This window comes from Delphinapterus leucas, chromosome 13, assembly GCF_059928025.1.
Source record: "Delphinapterus leucas isolate spDelLeu-1000000601 "Yukka" chromosome 13, BTC_Dleu_Yukka2, whole genome shotgun sequence".
Classification (NCBI taxonomy): domain Eukaryota; kingdom Metazoa; phylum Chordata; class Mammalia; order Artiodactyla; family Monodontidae; genus Delphinapterus; species Delphinapterus leucas.
In genome coordinates, this window is record NC_143141.1 from 68,659,958 (window position 1) to 68,678,185 (window position 18,228).

Consider the following 18,228-nt stretch of genomic DNA (forward strand, 5'->3'; position numbering starts at 1 on the left):
AGCATGTGTTGACTTTATTTCTCTGATCAATTTCAGTAATACAAAACGAGAGGCCCACCTAAAGTATAAAAACCTCAACTCAATCTAATAAAGTAATACTTGTTTATGGAATGTTCATTTGAGTGGACTCAAAAACTAATGTGAAAATTAAATAATAAATTGCTCAAATATTTATTTTCAATTAAAGAATTTATTCATCCTACTTTGCCTAACTTGAAATATAAAGTCATCCTACATTTCACGGAAATATCACATGGAAATAAAGCAATCAGAGATCCTTAAATTATTTCTCTGTAAATTAAAAATCCTTTCAAGTAACTGAATACTAAAATTTAATCCATAACTATATGCAATCAACATCCCTACAACTAGCGTGGCTAGTATGCATATCTTAAAAGATAATCATGTAACAAATATATTCTGTCTGGTAAACTACCTTATTCAAAAGCCAGCTCCATTTTTCAAAGTACCAATCCAATAATTTGACTTTTACACTTATAAACCTTCCTAATGCTAAACTATTTTCTTCCCTAGCAGATCAATAGTTGCAGAAATTATACTTGAACAACATACAGTTTTTTTAAAAAAGGCTGAAATAAACACTGGGTACAGTAAAGTAAGAGAGAATTTTTTCATCTAGGATCTTAAATTCTCACTAAAATGTAACTCAACGAATAAACCAAAAACTCTTCCTTGATACTATACATTTAAAAACAAAACATGGCTCTGCAATAAAGATCTTTGCAAATGAGATTACTGAAAGGATATCTTAAGTGAGCATATATCATCAAGAATATTTGTACATTAATAAAATGTTAGTTCGAAGTTGTTTTACTGCAGAGCCATGAATTTAATATGTAATTAGTAATAACTCTATCACATACAAGTGCTGTAAGGAAAACATCAATGAATCTTACACAAATACTTCGATAAAAATAACTTCTGTATCTAAGGATTCATACACAATATTTCAATTTTTCCATTGTTTAATTTCTTGAATTTATACTTTTCAATCAAGCCTTAGCCAACCAACTGTTTTGGGGATTCATGTCAACCCTAGAATATGTTAAACTTTGGCTGAAGGTCGCAGTTAAGCCAGCCACTAGGGCAAAATAATGAAATAAACGGAAACCCTATCAAGAGGTCAAAGATTTTTGGCAGAATATCAAAGTATGAATGATTTTTTACACAAGTCAAGGCCAACTTGCTCTACTCAGCAAGAAGGATATTCTACTGGGGGCGTGATACACACACACACACACACACACACACACACAATCTTTTACATTTTCTCATGTAAGCCTAATTCAATGATTGTTTTAGCCAATTCCCTTTTTATGCTTTTAAAAAGTATTCTACTGGGAATTCCCTGCTGGTCCAGTGGTTAGGGCTCGGCGCTTTCACTGCCACGGCGCAGGTTCAACCCCTGGTCAGGGAACTAAGATCCCATAAGCCACACTGCACAGCCACACACAAAAAAAGTATTTCACAAATTTATCATATAAGCATCTAGTATGTGTAATATTTGACTATGTAATGGCAATATAACTAGCATAAACAAATTTGGAAACAAATATAACTCTTAATAGGCTTACAATTTAATTAATGGGAAATTATATATATATATATATGGCACAAGTCAAGCTGTTTATAGAAGAAATGAAGAGTTATAGTTCATTTGGCAGGTTGGTTAGGTGGAATTTTATTAAGAAGGTGTGTACTATAAACACACTACAATGTGAGAAGTGAAAATATAAACAATAGATACACTGGCAACTAACAGGAAGAGAAGGACCTCTACTTTGGGTAAACAAGGAAGGTATCTTAAAAGGTTCCAGATATTTTACCCTTACAAATCTATACAAATCAAATCAACTGGAGACCAGATAATTTTTAATTTAAGCAACCTCTCTCCCCCTTATAAAATTTATGCAACATAATCATTTAAGAGACAGAGTAATGTATTCCATACCAAAGACATTTCAAAATAGAATACCTTTGACAAACAGGAAAATTCTAGATAAAAGAAACTAATATTTATTGATGAGTACTTATGTGTGCCAGATACTCTGAGTGGCCACAAACATGCTCAAAATTTTGGTACTCTGTACTCTTTTACCAAGAATGAAACAGCAGACAGGATCTTGTTTTTGACTCATATGCAGAAATAAAATACATTAAATGCAGGCAAGTGTTTCATATTTTATTTGTACTACTCAGATAATTTTTAAGAAAACCGGGGCCATATTATACCACAGTTTGGAATTAAAAACCAAGTGACCTGCAACTTTACTTAGCAGAAGAATCTTGTAAAATCTTCACCCATTTCTTTTTTTTTTTTTAACTTTATGAGTTTTATTACATGATTTTCATGGTTGCCTTAGATTTTTTTTTTTTTTTTTACCCTTCCCCCTCCCCATAGCCTCAAGTCCATTCTCTAGTAAGTCTGTGTCTTTATTCCTGTTTCACCCCTAGGTTTTTCATGACATTTTCTTTTCTTAAATTCCATATATATGTGTTAGCATACGGTATTTGTCTCTCTCTTTCTGACTTACTTTACTCTGTATGACAGACTCTAGGTCTATCCACCTCATTACAACTAGCTCAATTTCGTTTCTTTTTATGGCTGAGTAATATTGCATTGTATATATGTGCCACATCCTCTTTATCCATTCATCCGATGATGGACACTTAGGTTGTTTCCATCTCTGGGCTATTGTAAATAGAGCTGCAATGAACATTTTGGTACGTGACTCTTTTTGAATTATGGTTTTCTCAGGGTATATGCCCAGTAGTGGGATTGCTGGGTCATATGATAGTTCTATTTGTAGTTTTTTAAGGAACCTCCATACTGTTCTCCACAGTGGCTGTATCAATTTACATTCCCACCAACAGTGTAAGAGGGTTCCCTTTTCTCCACACCCTCTCCAACATTTATTGTTTCTAGATTTTTTGATGATGGCCATTCTGACTGGTGTGAGATGATATCTCATTGTAGTTTTGATTTGCTTTTCTCTAATGATTAGTGATGTTGAGCATTCTTTCATGTGTTTGTTGGCAGTCTGTATATCTTCTTTGGAGAAATGTCTATTTAGGTCTTCTGCCCATTTTTGGATTGGGTTGTTTGTTTTTTTGTTATTAAGCTGCATGAGCTGCTTATAAATTTTGGAGATTAATCCTTTGTCAGTTGCTTCATTTGCAAATATTTTCTCCCATTCTGAGGGTTGTCTTTTGGTCTTGTTTATGGTTTCCTTTCCTGCGCAAAAGCTTTGAAGTTTCATTAGGTCCCATTTGCTTATTTTTGTATTTATTTCCATTTCTCTAGGAGGTGAGTCAAAAAGGACCTTGCTGTGATTTATGTCATAGAGTGTCCTGCCTATGTTTTCTTCTAAGAGTTTGATAGTTTCTGGCCTTACATTTAGGTCTTAATCCATTTTGAGCTTATTTTTGTGTATGGTGTTAGGGAGTGATCTAATCTCATACTTTTAAATGTACCTGTCCAGTTTTCCCAGCACCACTTATTGAAGAGGCTGTCCTTTCTCCACTGTACATTCCTGCCTCCTTTATCAAAGATAAGGTGATCATATGTGCGTGGGTTTATCTCTGGGCTTTCTATCCTGTTCCATTGATCTATATTTCTGTTTTTGTGCCAGTACCATACTGTCTTGTTACTGTAGCTTTGTAGTATAGTCTGAAGTTAGGAAGCTTGATTCCTCCAGCTCTGTTTTTCGTTCTCAAGATTGCTTTGGCTATTCGGGGCCTTTTGTGTTTCCAAACAAATTGTGCAATTTTTTGTTCTAGTTCTGTGAAAAATGCCAGTGGTAGTTTGATAGGGATTGCATTGAATCTGTAGATTGCGTTGGGTAGTAGAGTCATTTTCACAATGTTGATTCTTCCAATCCAAGAACATGGTATATCTCTCCATCTATTTGTATCATCTTTAATTTCTTTCATCAGTGTCTTATAATTTTCTGCATACAGGTCTTTTGTCTCCTTAGGTAGGTTTATTCCTAGATATTTTATTCTTTTTGTTGCAATGGTAAATGGGAGTGTTTTCTGGATTTCACTTTCAGATTTTTCATCATTAGTGTATAGGAATGCCAGAGATTTCTGTGCATTAATTTTGTATCCTGCTACTTTACCAAATTCATTGATTAGCTCTAGTAGTTTTCTGGTAGCATCTTTAGGATTCTCTATGTATAGTATCATGTCATCTGCAAAGAGTGACAGCTTTACTTCTTCTTTTCCAATTAGGATTCCTTTTATTTCCTTTTCTTCTCTGATTGCTGTGGCTAAAACTTCCAAAACTATGTTGAATAAGAGTGGTGAGAGGGGGCAACCTTGTCTTCTTCCTGATCTTAGTGGAAATGCTTTCAGTTTTTCACCACTGAAGACGATGTTGGCTGTGGGTTTGTCGTATATGGCCTTTATTATGTTGAGGAAAGTTCCCTCTATGCCTCCTTTCTGCAGGGTTTTTATCATAAATGGGTGTTGAATTTTGTCAAAAGCTTTCTCTGCATCTATTGAGATGATCATATGGTTTTTCTCCTTCAATTTGTTAATATGGTGTATCACGTTGATTGATTTGCGTATATTGAAGAATCCTTGCATTCCTGGAATAAACCCCACTTGATCATGGTGTATGATCCGTTTAATGTGCTGTTGGATTCTGTTTGCTAGTATTTTGTTGAGGATTTTTGCATCTATGTTCATCAGTGATATTGGCCTGTAGTTTTCTTTCTTTGTGACATCCTAGTCTGGTTTTGGTATCAGGGTGATGGTGGCCTCGTAGAATGAGTTTCAGTGTGTTCCTCCCTCTGCTATATTTTGGAAGAGTTTGAGAAGGATAGGTGATAGCTCTTCTCTAAATGTTTGATAGAATTTGCCTGTGAAGCCATCTGGTCCTGGGCTTTTGCTTGTTGGAAGATTTTTAATCACAGTTTCAATTTCAGTGCTTGTGATTGGTCTGTTCATATTTTCTATTTCTTCCTGATTCAGTCTTGGCAGGTTGTGCCTTTCTAAGAATTTGTCCATTTCTTCCAGGTTGTCCATTTTATTGGCATAGAGTTGCCTGTAGTAATCTCTCATGATCTTTTGTATTTCTGCAGTGTCAGTTGTTACTTCTCCTTTTTCATTTCTAATTCTATTGAGTCTTCTCCCTTTTTTTCTTGATGAGTCTGGCTAATGGTTTATCAATTTTGTTTATCCTTTCAAAGAACCAGCTTTTAGTTTTATTGATCTTTGCTATCGTTTCCTTCATTTCTTTTTCATTTATTTCTGATCTGATTTTTATGATTTCTTTCCTTCTGCTAACTTTAGGGGGTTTTTTGTTCTTCTTTCTCTAATTGCTTTAGGTGCAAGGTTAGGTTGTTTATTCGAGATGTTTCCTGTTTCTTAAGTTAGGATTGTATTGCTATAAACTTCCCTCTTAGAACTGCTTTTGCTGCATCCCATAGATTTTGAGTCGTCGTGTCTCCACTGTCATTTGTTTCTAGGTATTTTTTGATTTCCTCTTTGATTTCTTCAGTGATCACTTCGTTAGTAAGTAGTGTATTGTTTAGCCTCCATGTGTTTGTATTTTTTACAGATATTTTCCTGTAATTGATATCTAGTTTCATAGCGTTGTGGTTGGAAAAGATACTTGATACAATTTCAATTTTCTTAAATTTACCAAGGCTTGATTTGTGACCCAAGATATGATCTATCCTGGAGAATGTTCCATGAGCACTTGAGAAAAATGTGTATTCTGTTGTTTTTGGATGGAATGTCCTATAAATATCAATTAAGTCCATCTTGTTTAATGTATCATTTAAAGCTTGTGTTTCCTTATTTATTTTCATTTTGGATGATCTGTCCATTGGTGAAAGTGGGGTGTTAAAGTCCCCTACTATGAATGTGTTACTGTTGATTTCCCCTTTTATGGCTGTTAGTATTTGCCTTATGTATTGAGGTGCTCCTATGTTGGGTGCATAAATATTTACAATTGTTATATCTTCTTCTTGGATCGATCCCTTGATCATTATGTAGTGTCCTTCTTTGTCTCTTCTAATAGCCTTTATTTTAAAGTCTATTTTGTCTGATATGAATATTGCTACTCCAGCTTTCTTTTGGTTTCCATTTGCATGAAATACCTTTTTCCATCCCCTTACTTTCAGTCTGTATGTGTCTCTAGGTCTGAAGTGGGTCTCTTGTAGACAGCAAATATATGCATCTTGTTTTTCTATCCCTCAGCCAATCTGTGTCTTTTGGTGGAGGCATTTAATCCACTTACATTTAAGGTAATTATTGATATGTATGTTCCCATTCCCATTTTCTTGTTTTGGGTTTGTTATTGTAGGTCTTTTCCTTCTTTTGTGTTTCTTGCCTAGAGAAGTTCCTTTAGCAGTTGTTGTAGAGCTGGTTTGGTGGCGCTGAACTCTCTCAGCTTTTGCTTGTCTGTAAAGGTTTTAATTTCTCCATCAAATCTGAATGAGATCCTTGCTGGGTAGAGTAATCTTGGTTGCAGGTTTTTCTCCTTCAACACTTTCAATATGTCCTGCCACTCCCTTCCGGCTTGCAGAGTTTCTGCTGAAAGATCAGCTGTTAACCTTATGCGGATTCCCTTGTGTGTTATTTGTTGTTTTTCCCTTGCTGCTTTTAATATGCTTTCTTTGCATTTAATTTTTGACAGTTTGATTAATATGTGTCTTGGCGTATTTCTCCTTGGATTTATCCTGTATGGGACTCTCTGTGCTTCCTGGACTTGATTAACTATTTCCTTTCCCATATTAGGGAAGTTTTCAACTATAATCTCTTCAAATATTTTCTCAGTCCCTTTCTTTTTCTCTTCTTCTTCTGGAACCCCTATAATTCGAATGTTGGTGCGTTTAGTGTTGTCCCAGAGGTCTCTGAAACTGTCCTCAGTTCTTTTCATTCTTTTTTCTTTATTCTGCTCTGCATTAGTTATTTCCACTATTTTATCTTCCAGGTCACTTATCCGTTCTTCTGCCTCAGTTATTCTGCTATTGATCCCATCTAGAGTATTTTTCATTTCATTTATTGTGTTGTTCATCATTGCTTGTTTCATCTTTAGTTCTTCTAGGTCCTTGTTAACTGTTTCTTGCATTTTGTCTATTCTATTTCCAAGATTTTGGATCATCTTTACTATCATTATTCTGAATTTTTTTTCAGGTACACTGCCTATTTCCTCTTCATTTGTTAGGTCTGGTGGGTTTTTATCTTGCTCCTTCATCTGCTGTGTGTTTTTCTGTCTTTTCATTTTGCTTATCTTACTGTGTTTGGGGTCTCCTTTTTGCAGGCTGAAGGTTCGTAGCTCCTGTTGTTTTTAGAGTCTGTCCCCAGTGGCTAAGTTTGGTTCAGTGGGCTGTGTAGGCTTCCTGGTGGAGGGCCTGTGTTCTGGTGGATGAGGCTGGATCTTGTCTTTCTGGTGGGCAGGTCCACGTCTGGTGGTGTGTTTTGGGGTGTCTGTAGACTTATTATGATTTTGGGCAGCCTCTCTGCTAATGGGTGGGGTTGTGTTCCTGTCTTGCTAGTTGTTTGGCATAGGATGTCCAACATTGTAGCTTGCTGGTCGTTGAGTGAAGCTGGGTGCTGGCGTTGAGATGGAGATCTCTGGGAGGTTTTCGCCGTTTGATATTATGTGCAGCTGGGAGGCCTCTTGTGGACCAATGTCCTGAAGTTGGCTCTTCCACCTCAGAGGCACAGCACTAACTCCTGGCTGCAGCACCAAGAGCCTTTCATCCACACGGCTCCTTAATTTGGGATGATTTGTTGTCTATTCATGTATTCCACAGATGCAGGGTACGTCAAGTTGATTGTGGAGCTTTAATCCGCTGCTTCTGAGGCTGCTGGGAGAGATTTTCCTTTCTCTTCTTTGTTCTCACAGCTCCCAAGGGCTCAGCTTTGGATTTGAGCCCGCCTGTGCGTGTAGGTCGTCGGAAGGCGTCTGTTCTTTGCTCAGACAGGACGGGGTTAAAGGAGCCACTGATTCGGAGGCTCTGGCTCACTCAGGCCGGGGGTAGGGAGGGTCACAGAGTGCGGGGCGGGCCTGCGGCGGCAGAGAGCAGCGTGACGTTGCCAGCCTGAGGCGCGCCGTGCGTTCTCCCGGGGGAGTTGTCCCTGGATCCCGGGACCCTGGCAGTGGCAGGCTGCACAGGCTCCCCGGAAGGGGGGTGTGGATTGTGACCTATGTTCGCACACAGGCTTCTTGGTGTCGGCAGCAGCGGCCTTAGCGTCTCATGTCTGTCTCTGGGGTCCGCACTTTTAGCCGCGGCTCGCGCCCGTCTCTGGAGCTCCTTTAAGCAGCGCTCTTAATCCCCTCTCCTCGCGCACCAGGAAATAAAGAGGGAAGAAAAAGTCTCTTGCCTCTTCGGCAGGTCCAGACTTTTCCCCGGACTCCCTCCCGGCTAGCCGCAGTGCACTAACGCCCTGCAGGCTGTGTTCATGCCGCCAACCCCAGTCCTCTCCCGGCGCTCCGACTGAAGCCGGAGCCTCAGCTCCCATCCCCGCCCGCCCCGGCGGGAATCTTCACCCATTTCTGACAGACTCATTATTAAAACAGTGTAAAGAAATGGCAATAAAATACAATGTAACTCAAAAGTTTCAAATGAACTATTACCAAGAAAACCGTAAATAAGGATATGATGTTAAGAACTATGTGTTATGACAGCTCAAAAATTTCTACTTATTTGTTTCTCAGGCAATGTGTATCAACAAAACAAGCAAAGTAACTATTTTCGTAAATGATAAAGTAATATATTTTCTACTGATAAACCACTATATTTTCATGTAACAGTACTAATATAATTTGTAAGCCCTCTACAAACAACAGGTCCTCCTGAATTTGCTGCCCTGAGGCCTGAAAAGATAGCAACGGTTCCAACTGTACGTTTACTCTGAAGGATCTTTTTAGTAATAACTTTTGGATTTAAAGAATGTGGTCATATTTAAGACATTTGCCATAACAACAAAATTAACTTTATTCTCTCATAAAATTAAACTTAAATACTGAATTTTTGAGGAATATAACCTAAGATATATTCCAAAGATATATTGGATTTTAACCCAAAATCCATTTTCCTGAGGAAAATCAGGTGGTATAAGAAAGCTTGCAATAATGGCTTTTGTCCCATTATAGCTAGTTACAGAACTACCATACCAATATTATGAAAATGAGGAAATTTTAATACTAGTGTATACTATCACTTAGCTAAGACAACAAGCCAAATTAGTAGATACTTTATAATGTTCTCAATAAAAAAAAAGTTTTGTGCTTATTCTCCTTTCTTCCTTCCTTTAACATATCACATTTATTCATTTCTCTCTTCCATAGTGAAAAAATCCATTTATATCTTTTTTAAAATTTGAAAATATGTGAGCTTAGTAATGGCCACATCACAGCTAAACAGTAAAACATGGGCAACTGAATAAATTTCTCTGGATTTCATTTGCTGTTTCCTAATCTGACACTATGAAACACGCACTAAAAAAGGTAGAGATTTTATAACACTTTGATAAAGAGTTTCCAGCATGCTCTACTATATTAATGGCAAGTAATTTAGTGTGCTCAGTGGTGCTGTTTTCTGAAGACAGGAACATGTCATTTTCCAAAACAGGAATGAGAATGATAAGGGTGAGAGACTCTAAAGTAACATTTTACCTGCTAATTCTCACATTCATACAGTTTTACAAAGTATTTCTAGCAATGAAATGAGATCGCCATCTAGTGGCCAGTGGGGTAACTGAAGGCTTACTCAATAGCGTGTATGTAACTGACAGCAGCCTGGGGAAAAACGATCCTCGTTCACAACGCAGCTTTCAAAATAACATGGCTGTGACAAATGGAACTGAGAATGTTGGGAGAGAGAAATTAAAATGAGCACATCCTTCATATGAAGATCTTCCTATCTACCTAAGAAATCTCATGAAAATAATTACTTTCTTCCTTTTAAGATTTTTATCATTCCTTTTAAAAATGATACTGGAGATAAAAATAGCCTAATACAAACATATAAATCACTTATTTGTTTCAGTTACCTACCTTGAAGCTGTGGCTTCAAATTCACTGTTTTATACACAGAGTTACCTTAATGAGCATTGTTCGCCTCAAGTCTCACTCATTCACTACTTGTGCTGTGTGCACCCTTTGTTTCTATGAAAAAAAAAGGCTCCTAAAAAGCAATTAAGTGGTCAAAGCAACACCTCAAAGGCTAAGAGGGAACATAAAGTGCTATCTCTTGACGAGAAAATAAAAATCTTAGATCATTTAAAAAGTGGCATGTCGCCTGCCAAAGTGGACTGGTAAGGCTGATAAGAATAAACTGAACGTTCATAAAATAAAACGGAAAGAAGTCAAAATTTGTGGAAGTGTTAGTGCTGTCCTTACAATGGCAAAAATGGTTTCTCTGGTTCGTGATAAAGTGCCTGCAAAGACTGAAAAAGCATCAAGTTTGTGACTAGAGGACATGTCACAGAAGCATATCCCCGTTGAAGGCAAAACAATGTGTGAAAAAGCACTTGGCCTCTATGAGCACTACTGTGAGGGGGTTGAGGAGAGCTGAGGAGAGGAAGTTCAAGGCTAGTAAAGGATGGTTGGCTAGCTACGGAAAGTGCTACAGTCTTAAGAACTTAAAGAGCACAGGAGAATCGGCATTCCCAGAAGAGCTCAAGAAACTCACAGAAGAGAAAGGCTATCTTCTAGAGAAAGTCTTCAACTGTGATGAAACAGGCTTGTTCGGGAATAAGATGTCCAATCATACCTACATCCATAACAGTACCAAGCAGGCCGCGGGGGCTCTAGGCCTGGAAAGATAGCTTTACTGGTGCTGTGTGGCAACACAGCAGGTCACATGATCAAGCTAGGCCTCATCTATGAAGCAAACAATCCCCAGGCCCTTGAAAACAAACATTGCCTGCCCGTGTGTTGGCAATGCAACAAGAAAGCTTGAGTGACAGCCATCTTGTTGAAATGGTTCCACCAGTGCTTCATTCCTGAAGTGAAGAAATACCTCAAAGAGAAGGGGCTGCCAATAAGGTCCTCCTCACAATGCTCCCAGCCATCCCCAATGTCTCTGCTTTGCCAACAAGGACATGGAAGTGATGTTCCTGCCTCTTAACACTACCTCACTACCATAGCCACTTGACCAATGGATCATCAAGTGCATTATTGAGGTGACTTACACCCACTTCACCTTCAGGAGGATCCCTGCTGCCCTTGATACTAACCTTGACTTCGGCATCATGGATTTATGGAAGAGCTTCACAACTATAGATGAAACTGTCCTTATTGCAGAGGCTGCAGATGCCCTAAAGCCCAAGACCGTTAATGCATGTTGGAAGCCATTATGGAGTGGGGTAGTCAGTGATTACCCATTATTGATGCAGAAGTCAGGAATATCTTGAATGTTGCAAGTGAAGCTGGTGGAGAAGACTTCACTGATATGATGTGAGGACAACAAGAAACACACAGAAGGACACAGAGAAATCTTTCCCAACAAGGAACTCAAAGATCTACTGAAATCCTTGACAGACGATGATGATGACGATGCAGCAGAAGATCTAGAAGAGGCAGGGCTATCAATGAGGACACTTGAAAAATTTGCAGCCGTTTTTCAAAAGGTGGAATTGTTAAAGGATATGATCCTGAGTACATCCTCCAATGGAATGAAGCCTCCGTGTCACCCGAGGGATAACAACATAAGTACAACCACTGCAAGATTTGTTTGATGATGCAAAGAAAAGAAGAAACAGCTTACAACAATGTTTCTAACTAAAGCACCTGCAATTGTGAAGCCGTGATCTTCAATACTTCAAGACCCTCAGCTCTCAACCTCCACACATCAAGACATCATTATTATTGGACCTCCTCCAAAGTATCAGCATCTGCAATTAGAAGCTGGTTCTTCCAACACAGATGTCCTGTCAGCAAGTTCAAGTTAGCCCGATGTCTCACTGCTTACCTACATGCTACACATCTGTCGCCTCGCCATAGGCATAAGACAGCAACCATCATCACAGGACGGTTAACGAAAGAGAAGAACCAGGGTTTTGGTGAGTGTTAACAGTGTGTGTGAGAAAAAGAATAAATTTATATTTTCTCTACTTATAACTATATTTTCTATATGTACTTATATTTTAAACATTCTATGTATTTCTCTTTCATTAAATGAAAGCCGTCTGTATGTGCTGAAAGGAAGAAAATATTATGTTGTTGCTGGTGTGTACTATGTAGTTAGGTCTACGATGAGTGTCTCCGTACTGAACCTGTAGACTTTTTTCTTGTCATTATTCCTTAAACAATACAGCATAACAACTATTTATGTAACATTTACATTGTGTTAGGTATTATAAGTAATCTAGAGTTGATTTAGAGCATACGGGAGGATGTGCAGAGCGTATATGCAAACACTATGCCATTTGATATAAGGGACTTGAGCTCCTGTGGATTTTAGTTTTGGTGGAGGGTCCTGGAACCAATCTCCCAAGGGTTAACTATATTTTACTACAGCTCTCAAAAGAGCTTATTACATTAGGCTTGTGTTTTTGCATATCATCTGCTAGCAATGTAAGCAAACCATTGAATATAACATCTCACACGAAATTATTAGCACTGCTCTCACACTTAAAAACCAACTTGCTGGATATGCTATAAAATAGTCTGTATTCTGTAAAAATGTCAGTATCATGAAAGACAAAGAAAAGTTGGGAACTTTTCTGGATTAAAGGAGAACAAAGATATGACAATTACATGAAGTAATAGATTCTGTATTGGATGCTCTACCTTATCCCAACCCCTCAAATGGCCAAAAATAATATTCTACAGACCAATGACAAAACTGGAAAATGGACTTAACACTAATTTTATAAAATAAGAATTTTACTAAGTTCCGAGAAGACTGACTAGATAATTTGTTCAGATTTTAAAATGTCACTTTAAAAATCAGCGTTTTAACCAAAATTGATAATTTATATAAGTAGCATATTTACTAATATATTAAGTTACATTTTCTTGAAATACATCTATAACTCATATTTAGAATATTCTAAATGGGCATACTTAAATAATATACCTTGTTCTTTAAAAACTATGGATTGAATATATCCCAAGTTCCAAAAAATTTTTTCTGATAAATGAAAACATCATTTAAGAGGTGTTCTGCCAATTATCTGACCTATTTATCTTAACTAAGTTAATTATTTTATATTAATTTACCTTAACTTAAAATCTTATTTCAAAATAATTTTTGTAATGTGGTTACAAAACGTGGTTCAAATATAAATGTGGTTCAAATATAAATCTATCAATTAAAATTATACCACTATCAATTAAAATTAAAATTATACCACTGGACAAAGTACCAGATTCAAGCATATAAATCTCAACCTTGGGCAAAGAAATGTCTTTACTCTGGGAAAACAATCACAAAGGAAAGGCAAACGTTAAATTTCTAAAGTAGTTCCAAGATAGACTACCTTAAGTCTCTGCAATTCCATATATTTACCAGAATCAAGGCTTATTTACTAAAATACACAGTTAACAGAAAGTGCACCTACTTGAATAGACTATTTTAAACAGTAAAAGTAAGTAATACCAGATTTCCTTTTTGATTCTGAACCATAAAGATAAAAGCTCAGTGTTACACAAGGACTGAATTTCCGAACAAGACAAAATTAAAAATTTCTGAGAGGTCATATAGTTTGAAAGTAAAAGGATTAATAATATTTTAACAATGTGGAAGTAAAGAGAAACCTTATCTTACTCTGTTCAATTTTTCTAAACGATTTAATATTAAATTGCGGCACTGATCTGCAATACTTAAGTGTTTACAGCTCCAAATATTTTACTTAATCAAAAAATGTATTGTGCATTTGACATCTATTTTTTCAAAAAGACAAATCTGATGGATCAAACAGGTCAATCTAAAAAAAAAAAATCAATTACATAACACCTCAATATTTTTATGAAAAAGTTTGAGGTAGGCTGGGAAATGGTGTGTTTGGAAGCACAATAAACTTTTCCAAGTGGAGAATATGGGCAGTAATCCCTTTTCAAATACAAGTACATTTTCCATCCATCCAATTGCATTTGAACTGCTACCACAAATCAAAATAAACTACTTCAAGATTCATTTCCATTGCTTTCCTTACCTATTCTTCCTTAATAATATAATTAAATGTGTAAGTGTTTATTTTCTTGAGTAAGAACATGAATAAAAGCAGAGATAAGAAGCAGAGCAAATATTTTAAATTTTAAAATGAATAAATAAAATTAAAGGTCCTGGCTAAAAGGAAATGTTAACTGTTTGTTTTTCTTGGCAATACTTGTATGTCACTGAGTGTCTAAATAAAACATAAACTTTCTATTCTTATTTAGGAAAAGAATACATTTCTTGGAAGATAATTCCACAACCAAGAAAATAATAAACTAGTTTCAATCAATAATCAATTGTATATTGACAAAGTAAGTAACTATGGCACTTTTATTACTGAATTTGTAAAAACTAATACTCATTGTCAAGTATCTATGGACTTGAATAATTCATCTATCTGCCTTTCTTCAAATAACTACTGTCTGAAATTCTAATATTTGAGACAAACATTAAAACCACATAGAAATTCAATTAATCGTATTCAGATCAGAATATTGTCATGAAACTGCTAGCCTTTGCCCTATCATTTTCAGTTACAGGTTATTAAAAGAAAAAAATGTATTTTCACAGTTGAAAACAAAGGGATAATGAAAACTTTTATTTATGTTATAGATGACTACATAGTAACAAATTAGAGGCCCCCTAAAACAACTGTTTCTCAAATAATTTTAAGAAATAAATCCATCAAACTCACACCTATATATATTAGTGAAGGATAATTTCAAATATTCCAATTGAACCTTATTATTTAAACTGATAATGATAAAATAAGTAAACAAAAGTAATCATCCACTAAGATATTTCAAAGGACTAGTTACAGTGTGATTTACCTGAGTCATTTCGTAGATAAGATGACATGGCTGGGATGAGGCAGGACTGACTGAGAAGCTCTAGAAGAACAGATGGAAGGGCATTACTGTTCTGTCCTCTACTCTCGTGAGATGACTGAGCTTCTCCATTTACAGCACCACTTGCAGGATTTATATAACTTGCAAGAACCTAAAAATAAAAATTGTTGGATTTAAATTGCGTTCTAGCTTTGTAGTTTAAAAGCCCATATTTTATGTTAGTCAATCTGAATACCAAAGAGAATGTATTTTCAACTCAATCAATGCCTCATACTACATGTTTTAAAAATGACGTTTTTTCTTTAGATTTTCAAAAGAGGGTATGCTTCGCATGATGATGTAGTGTATGACCAGACATACAGAAGCAATCCACCTTAGAACATGAACTTAAAAGCTTAGTAGCAACTCTGAGATTATTTATTTCATTGAATGGATTCAGTTTATAGTTTGAGGGTGATGGAATCTTAGAATTTTATATAAGAATAAGCTTATCATCCTAGAACTGCAAAAATTATGTTCAAAGACTTCACCAGTGCTCTAAAAAAAAAAAACGGACAACTAATTTTAGTCAATTAGTTGATCCAGGAACAAAAGCTAATCTTTAAGAACGTACTCTTCTCATTTCTGTGGTACTGAAGACTTTATAAGCTAGTTCACCTTGCCCAGTTCTAGAAAACTTATAGAACAATGTGAGAAACAAAGATGTAAAAAACAGATTTTTTTAAAGAGTCCAGATATAGCACTTTAGATGAGAAGTTGACCAGAAGAAAGTAGACATGGCACATTCCAGTTATTTGATAATTTCATCTTTGTCACTTTCGTCTCAGTGAAGAAGCTAACTAAGAGGGAAGAATTTAGAGTTACAAGTAGGGAAGAGAAATCTCTGTCCAGTATCTTAAATGTACCGAGAGCAAGGAGTACAATGGGCTGTATAAAAGTAGCTTAGGATGAGATGGATAGTCAACAACAGTTAAAAATCAATACAACAACAAAAAATTTAACTATTATCACTGACAATATCAACTTTGCAAATATACCTGCAGGAGACAGGTAACATGTTCCTCTTCCAGCCTCTGTTTAGTTAAGGCTTGTTCCACATCCCATCCAGAAGCTGTAGAGCCTGTTCCAAAGCCAGTCCCCTTGGCCCAATAGAGCTGCTGTTCTTCTGTTGATGTAGGGTTGTGAGAGCTTGATACTGGTGGCTTATAACAAAAAATAAAAATGTATTACTCTTTGGTTTCATTTATCGTCAAAAATTTATCAGTAGAAATGTAAATGTTTAGCTGCTATGGAAAACAGTTTGGCACTCCTTAAAAAATTAGACAAAGAAAGACAATGTGACCCAGCAATTCCACTCCTAGGTATACATCCAAAGACATAAAAACTGATACTCAAACAAATACGTTACTCTTATGTTCATAGCAAGACCATTCACAATAGCCAAAGGGTCAGCCCAAAAGCCCACCAATGGCTGAATGGATAAACAAACTGGTTTATACATACAATGGAATATTATTCAGCCATAAGGAATAACGAAGTTCTGATACATGTTACCTGGATGAAACTCAAAAACATTATGCTAAGTCAAAGAAGACAGACACAAAGGTAACATGTTGTATGATTCCATTTATATGAAATATCCAAAGTAGGTAAATAAACAGAGACAGAATGCAAAGTATAGCTGTCAAGGGTTAGGGGAAGGGAAAAATGGGGAACAAATGCTTATATTTAAGAATAGATAAATGGGGACTTCCCTGGTGGCGCAGTGGTTAAGAATCCACCTGCCAATGCAGGGAACATGGGTTCGAGCCCTGGTCCAGGAAGATCCCACATGCCGTGGAGCAACTAAGCCCATGGGCCACAACTACTGAAGCCCACGCGCCTAGAGCCCGTGCTCCACAACAAGAGAAGCCACCGCAATGAGAAGCCCACGCACCGCAACGAAGAGTAGTCCCCACTCCTTGCAACTAGAGAAAGCCTGCCCGCAGCAACGAAGACCCAACGCAGACAAAAATAAAAATTAATTAATTATTTTTTAAAAAGGATAAATGAAACTTTAACAATGTTTCCCAGGAATAGATAGGTCAAAGCATTTTAGGGCCTAAAGAGTCAATAACTCAAAATTAAACAGAGAAAACAGTGAAAGGAATAGGGATATGAGCCAGATCTTTTAGGATGAATCTATAATGGTGTCATATGTTTTCAATTAAAGGAAACTTCAACTGAGTAATGTAGACTGGCTCACCACTGTTTTGCCATTGCTAAAGAAGCTAAGAAATCTAATAATCACCTGTCAGTTTACATAAAGCATGCTTATTTAATTTTAGAACTAAATTAAACTTTGAATACATTGAAGTTTTTGTCATAAAAACTCTTAAGAGTGATTACTCCTTTGTTATCTTGAAGTGTTTCTGAAGTATCAAACTAAGATTAAATCAGAAAACCATATATATTTGAAGATTTTATTCAAAGTTTGTCAAGATTTCCAGTTAAAGATAGATTTGTTTGGAGACTGGCTAATATCAGAATCACTGAAATTATTTTCCTAAATTAAGGGTTGAACAAGGACTACTTTTCCTAATAATTTATCTTCTTCCTTCTTATTTGGTGTCATTTCCTAAAACAGTCTCTGTTAGGTGATGCCTTGATATTTTTTCCATTGAGCTATTGTTCACTGTATTCCTTCTTTTTTATTTTTGCCACGGTCAAAAAAAAAAAAATGTTAATGAAAAGCCGTATTTTCTACTCTGTGAGAGGTAAACATGGACAGATGCTTCAGTTTATTAAAGTCTAACCAATAACTGAATTTCTAAAAAGTTTTATATATTTTATGAGCTGCCTTACACATCTTTTCCAGATTTATTTATAGATATTTTCTTTTTCTTTTGGCCGTGCCACCCAAAGGATGTGGGATATAGTTCCCCGACCAGGGAATGAACCCGTGCCCCCTGCGTTGGAAGCACAGAGTCTTAACCACTGGACCCCCAAAGGAAGTCCGACATTTTCTATTTTTGATACTATTCTAAAAGACATCTTTAAAAAGCTCATTTGGGACTTTATTGGTGGCGCAGTGGTTAAGAAACCACCTGCCAATGCAGGGGACACAGGTTCAGTCCCTGGTCCGGGAAGATCCCACATGTGGCGGAGCAACTAAGCCTGTGTGCCACAACTACTGAGCCTGCGCTCTAGAGCCCATGAGCCACAACTACTGAGCCTACGTGCCACAGCTACTG

At 36.6% G+C, this 18,228-nt stretch overlaps 1 protein-coding gene across 13 annotated transcripts in view; it reads right to left on the minus strand.

Moving 5' to 3' along the window:
• BIRC6 (baculoviral IAP repeat containing 6) overlaps positions 1-18,228 on the minus strand; it is a 245,498-nt gene that overhangs the window by 53,783 nt on the left and 173,487 nt on the right. For all 13 annotated transcript variants that reach the window (XR_016395304.1, XM_089922371.1, XM_089922372.1 and 10 more), the window contains 2 exons: positions 16,033-16,197; positions 14,978-15,146 (listed from right to left, as the gene is read on the minus strand). Coding sequence is in view for 12 of the 13 variants with exons in the window: in XM_089922371.1 (XP_089778497.1) it covers positions 14,978-15,146; positions 16,033-16,197 (334 nt within the window). In the remaining variant the exon portion in view is untranslated. The remainder of the gene's footprint in view (positions 1-14,977; positions 15,147-16,032; positions 16,198-18,228) is intronic.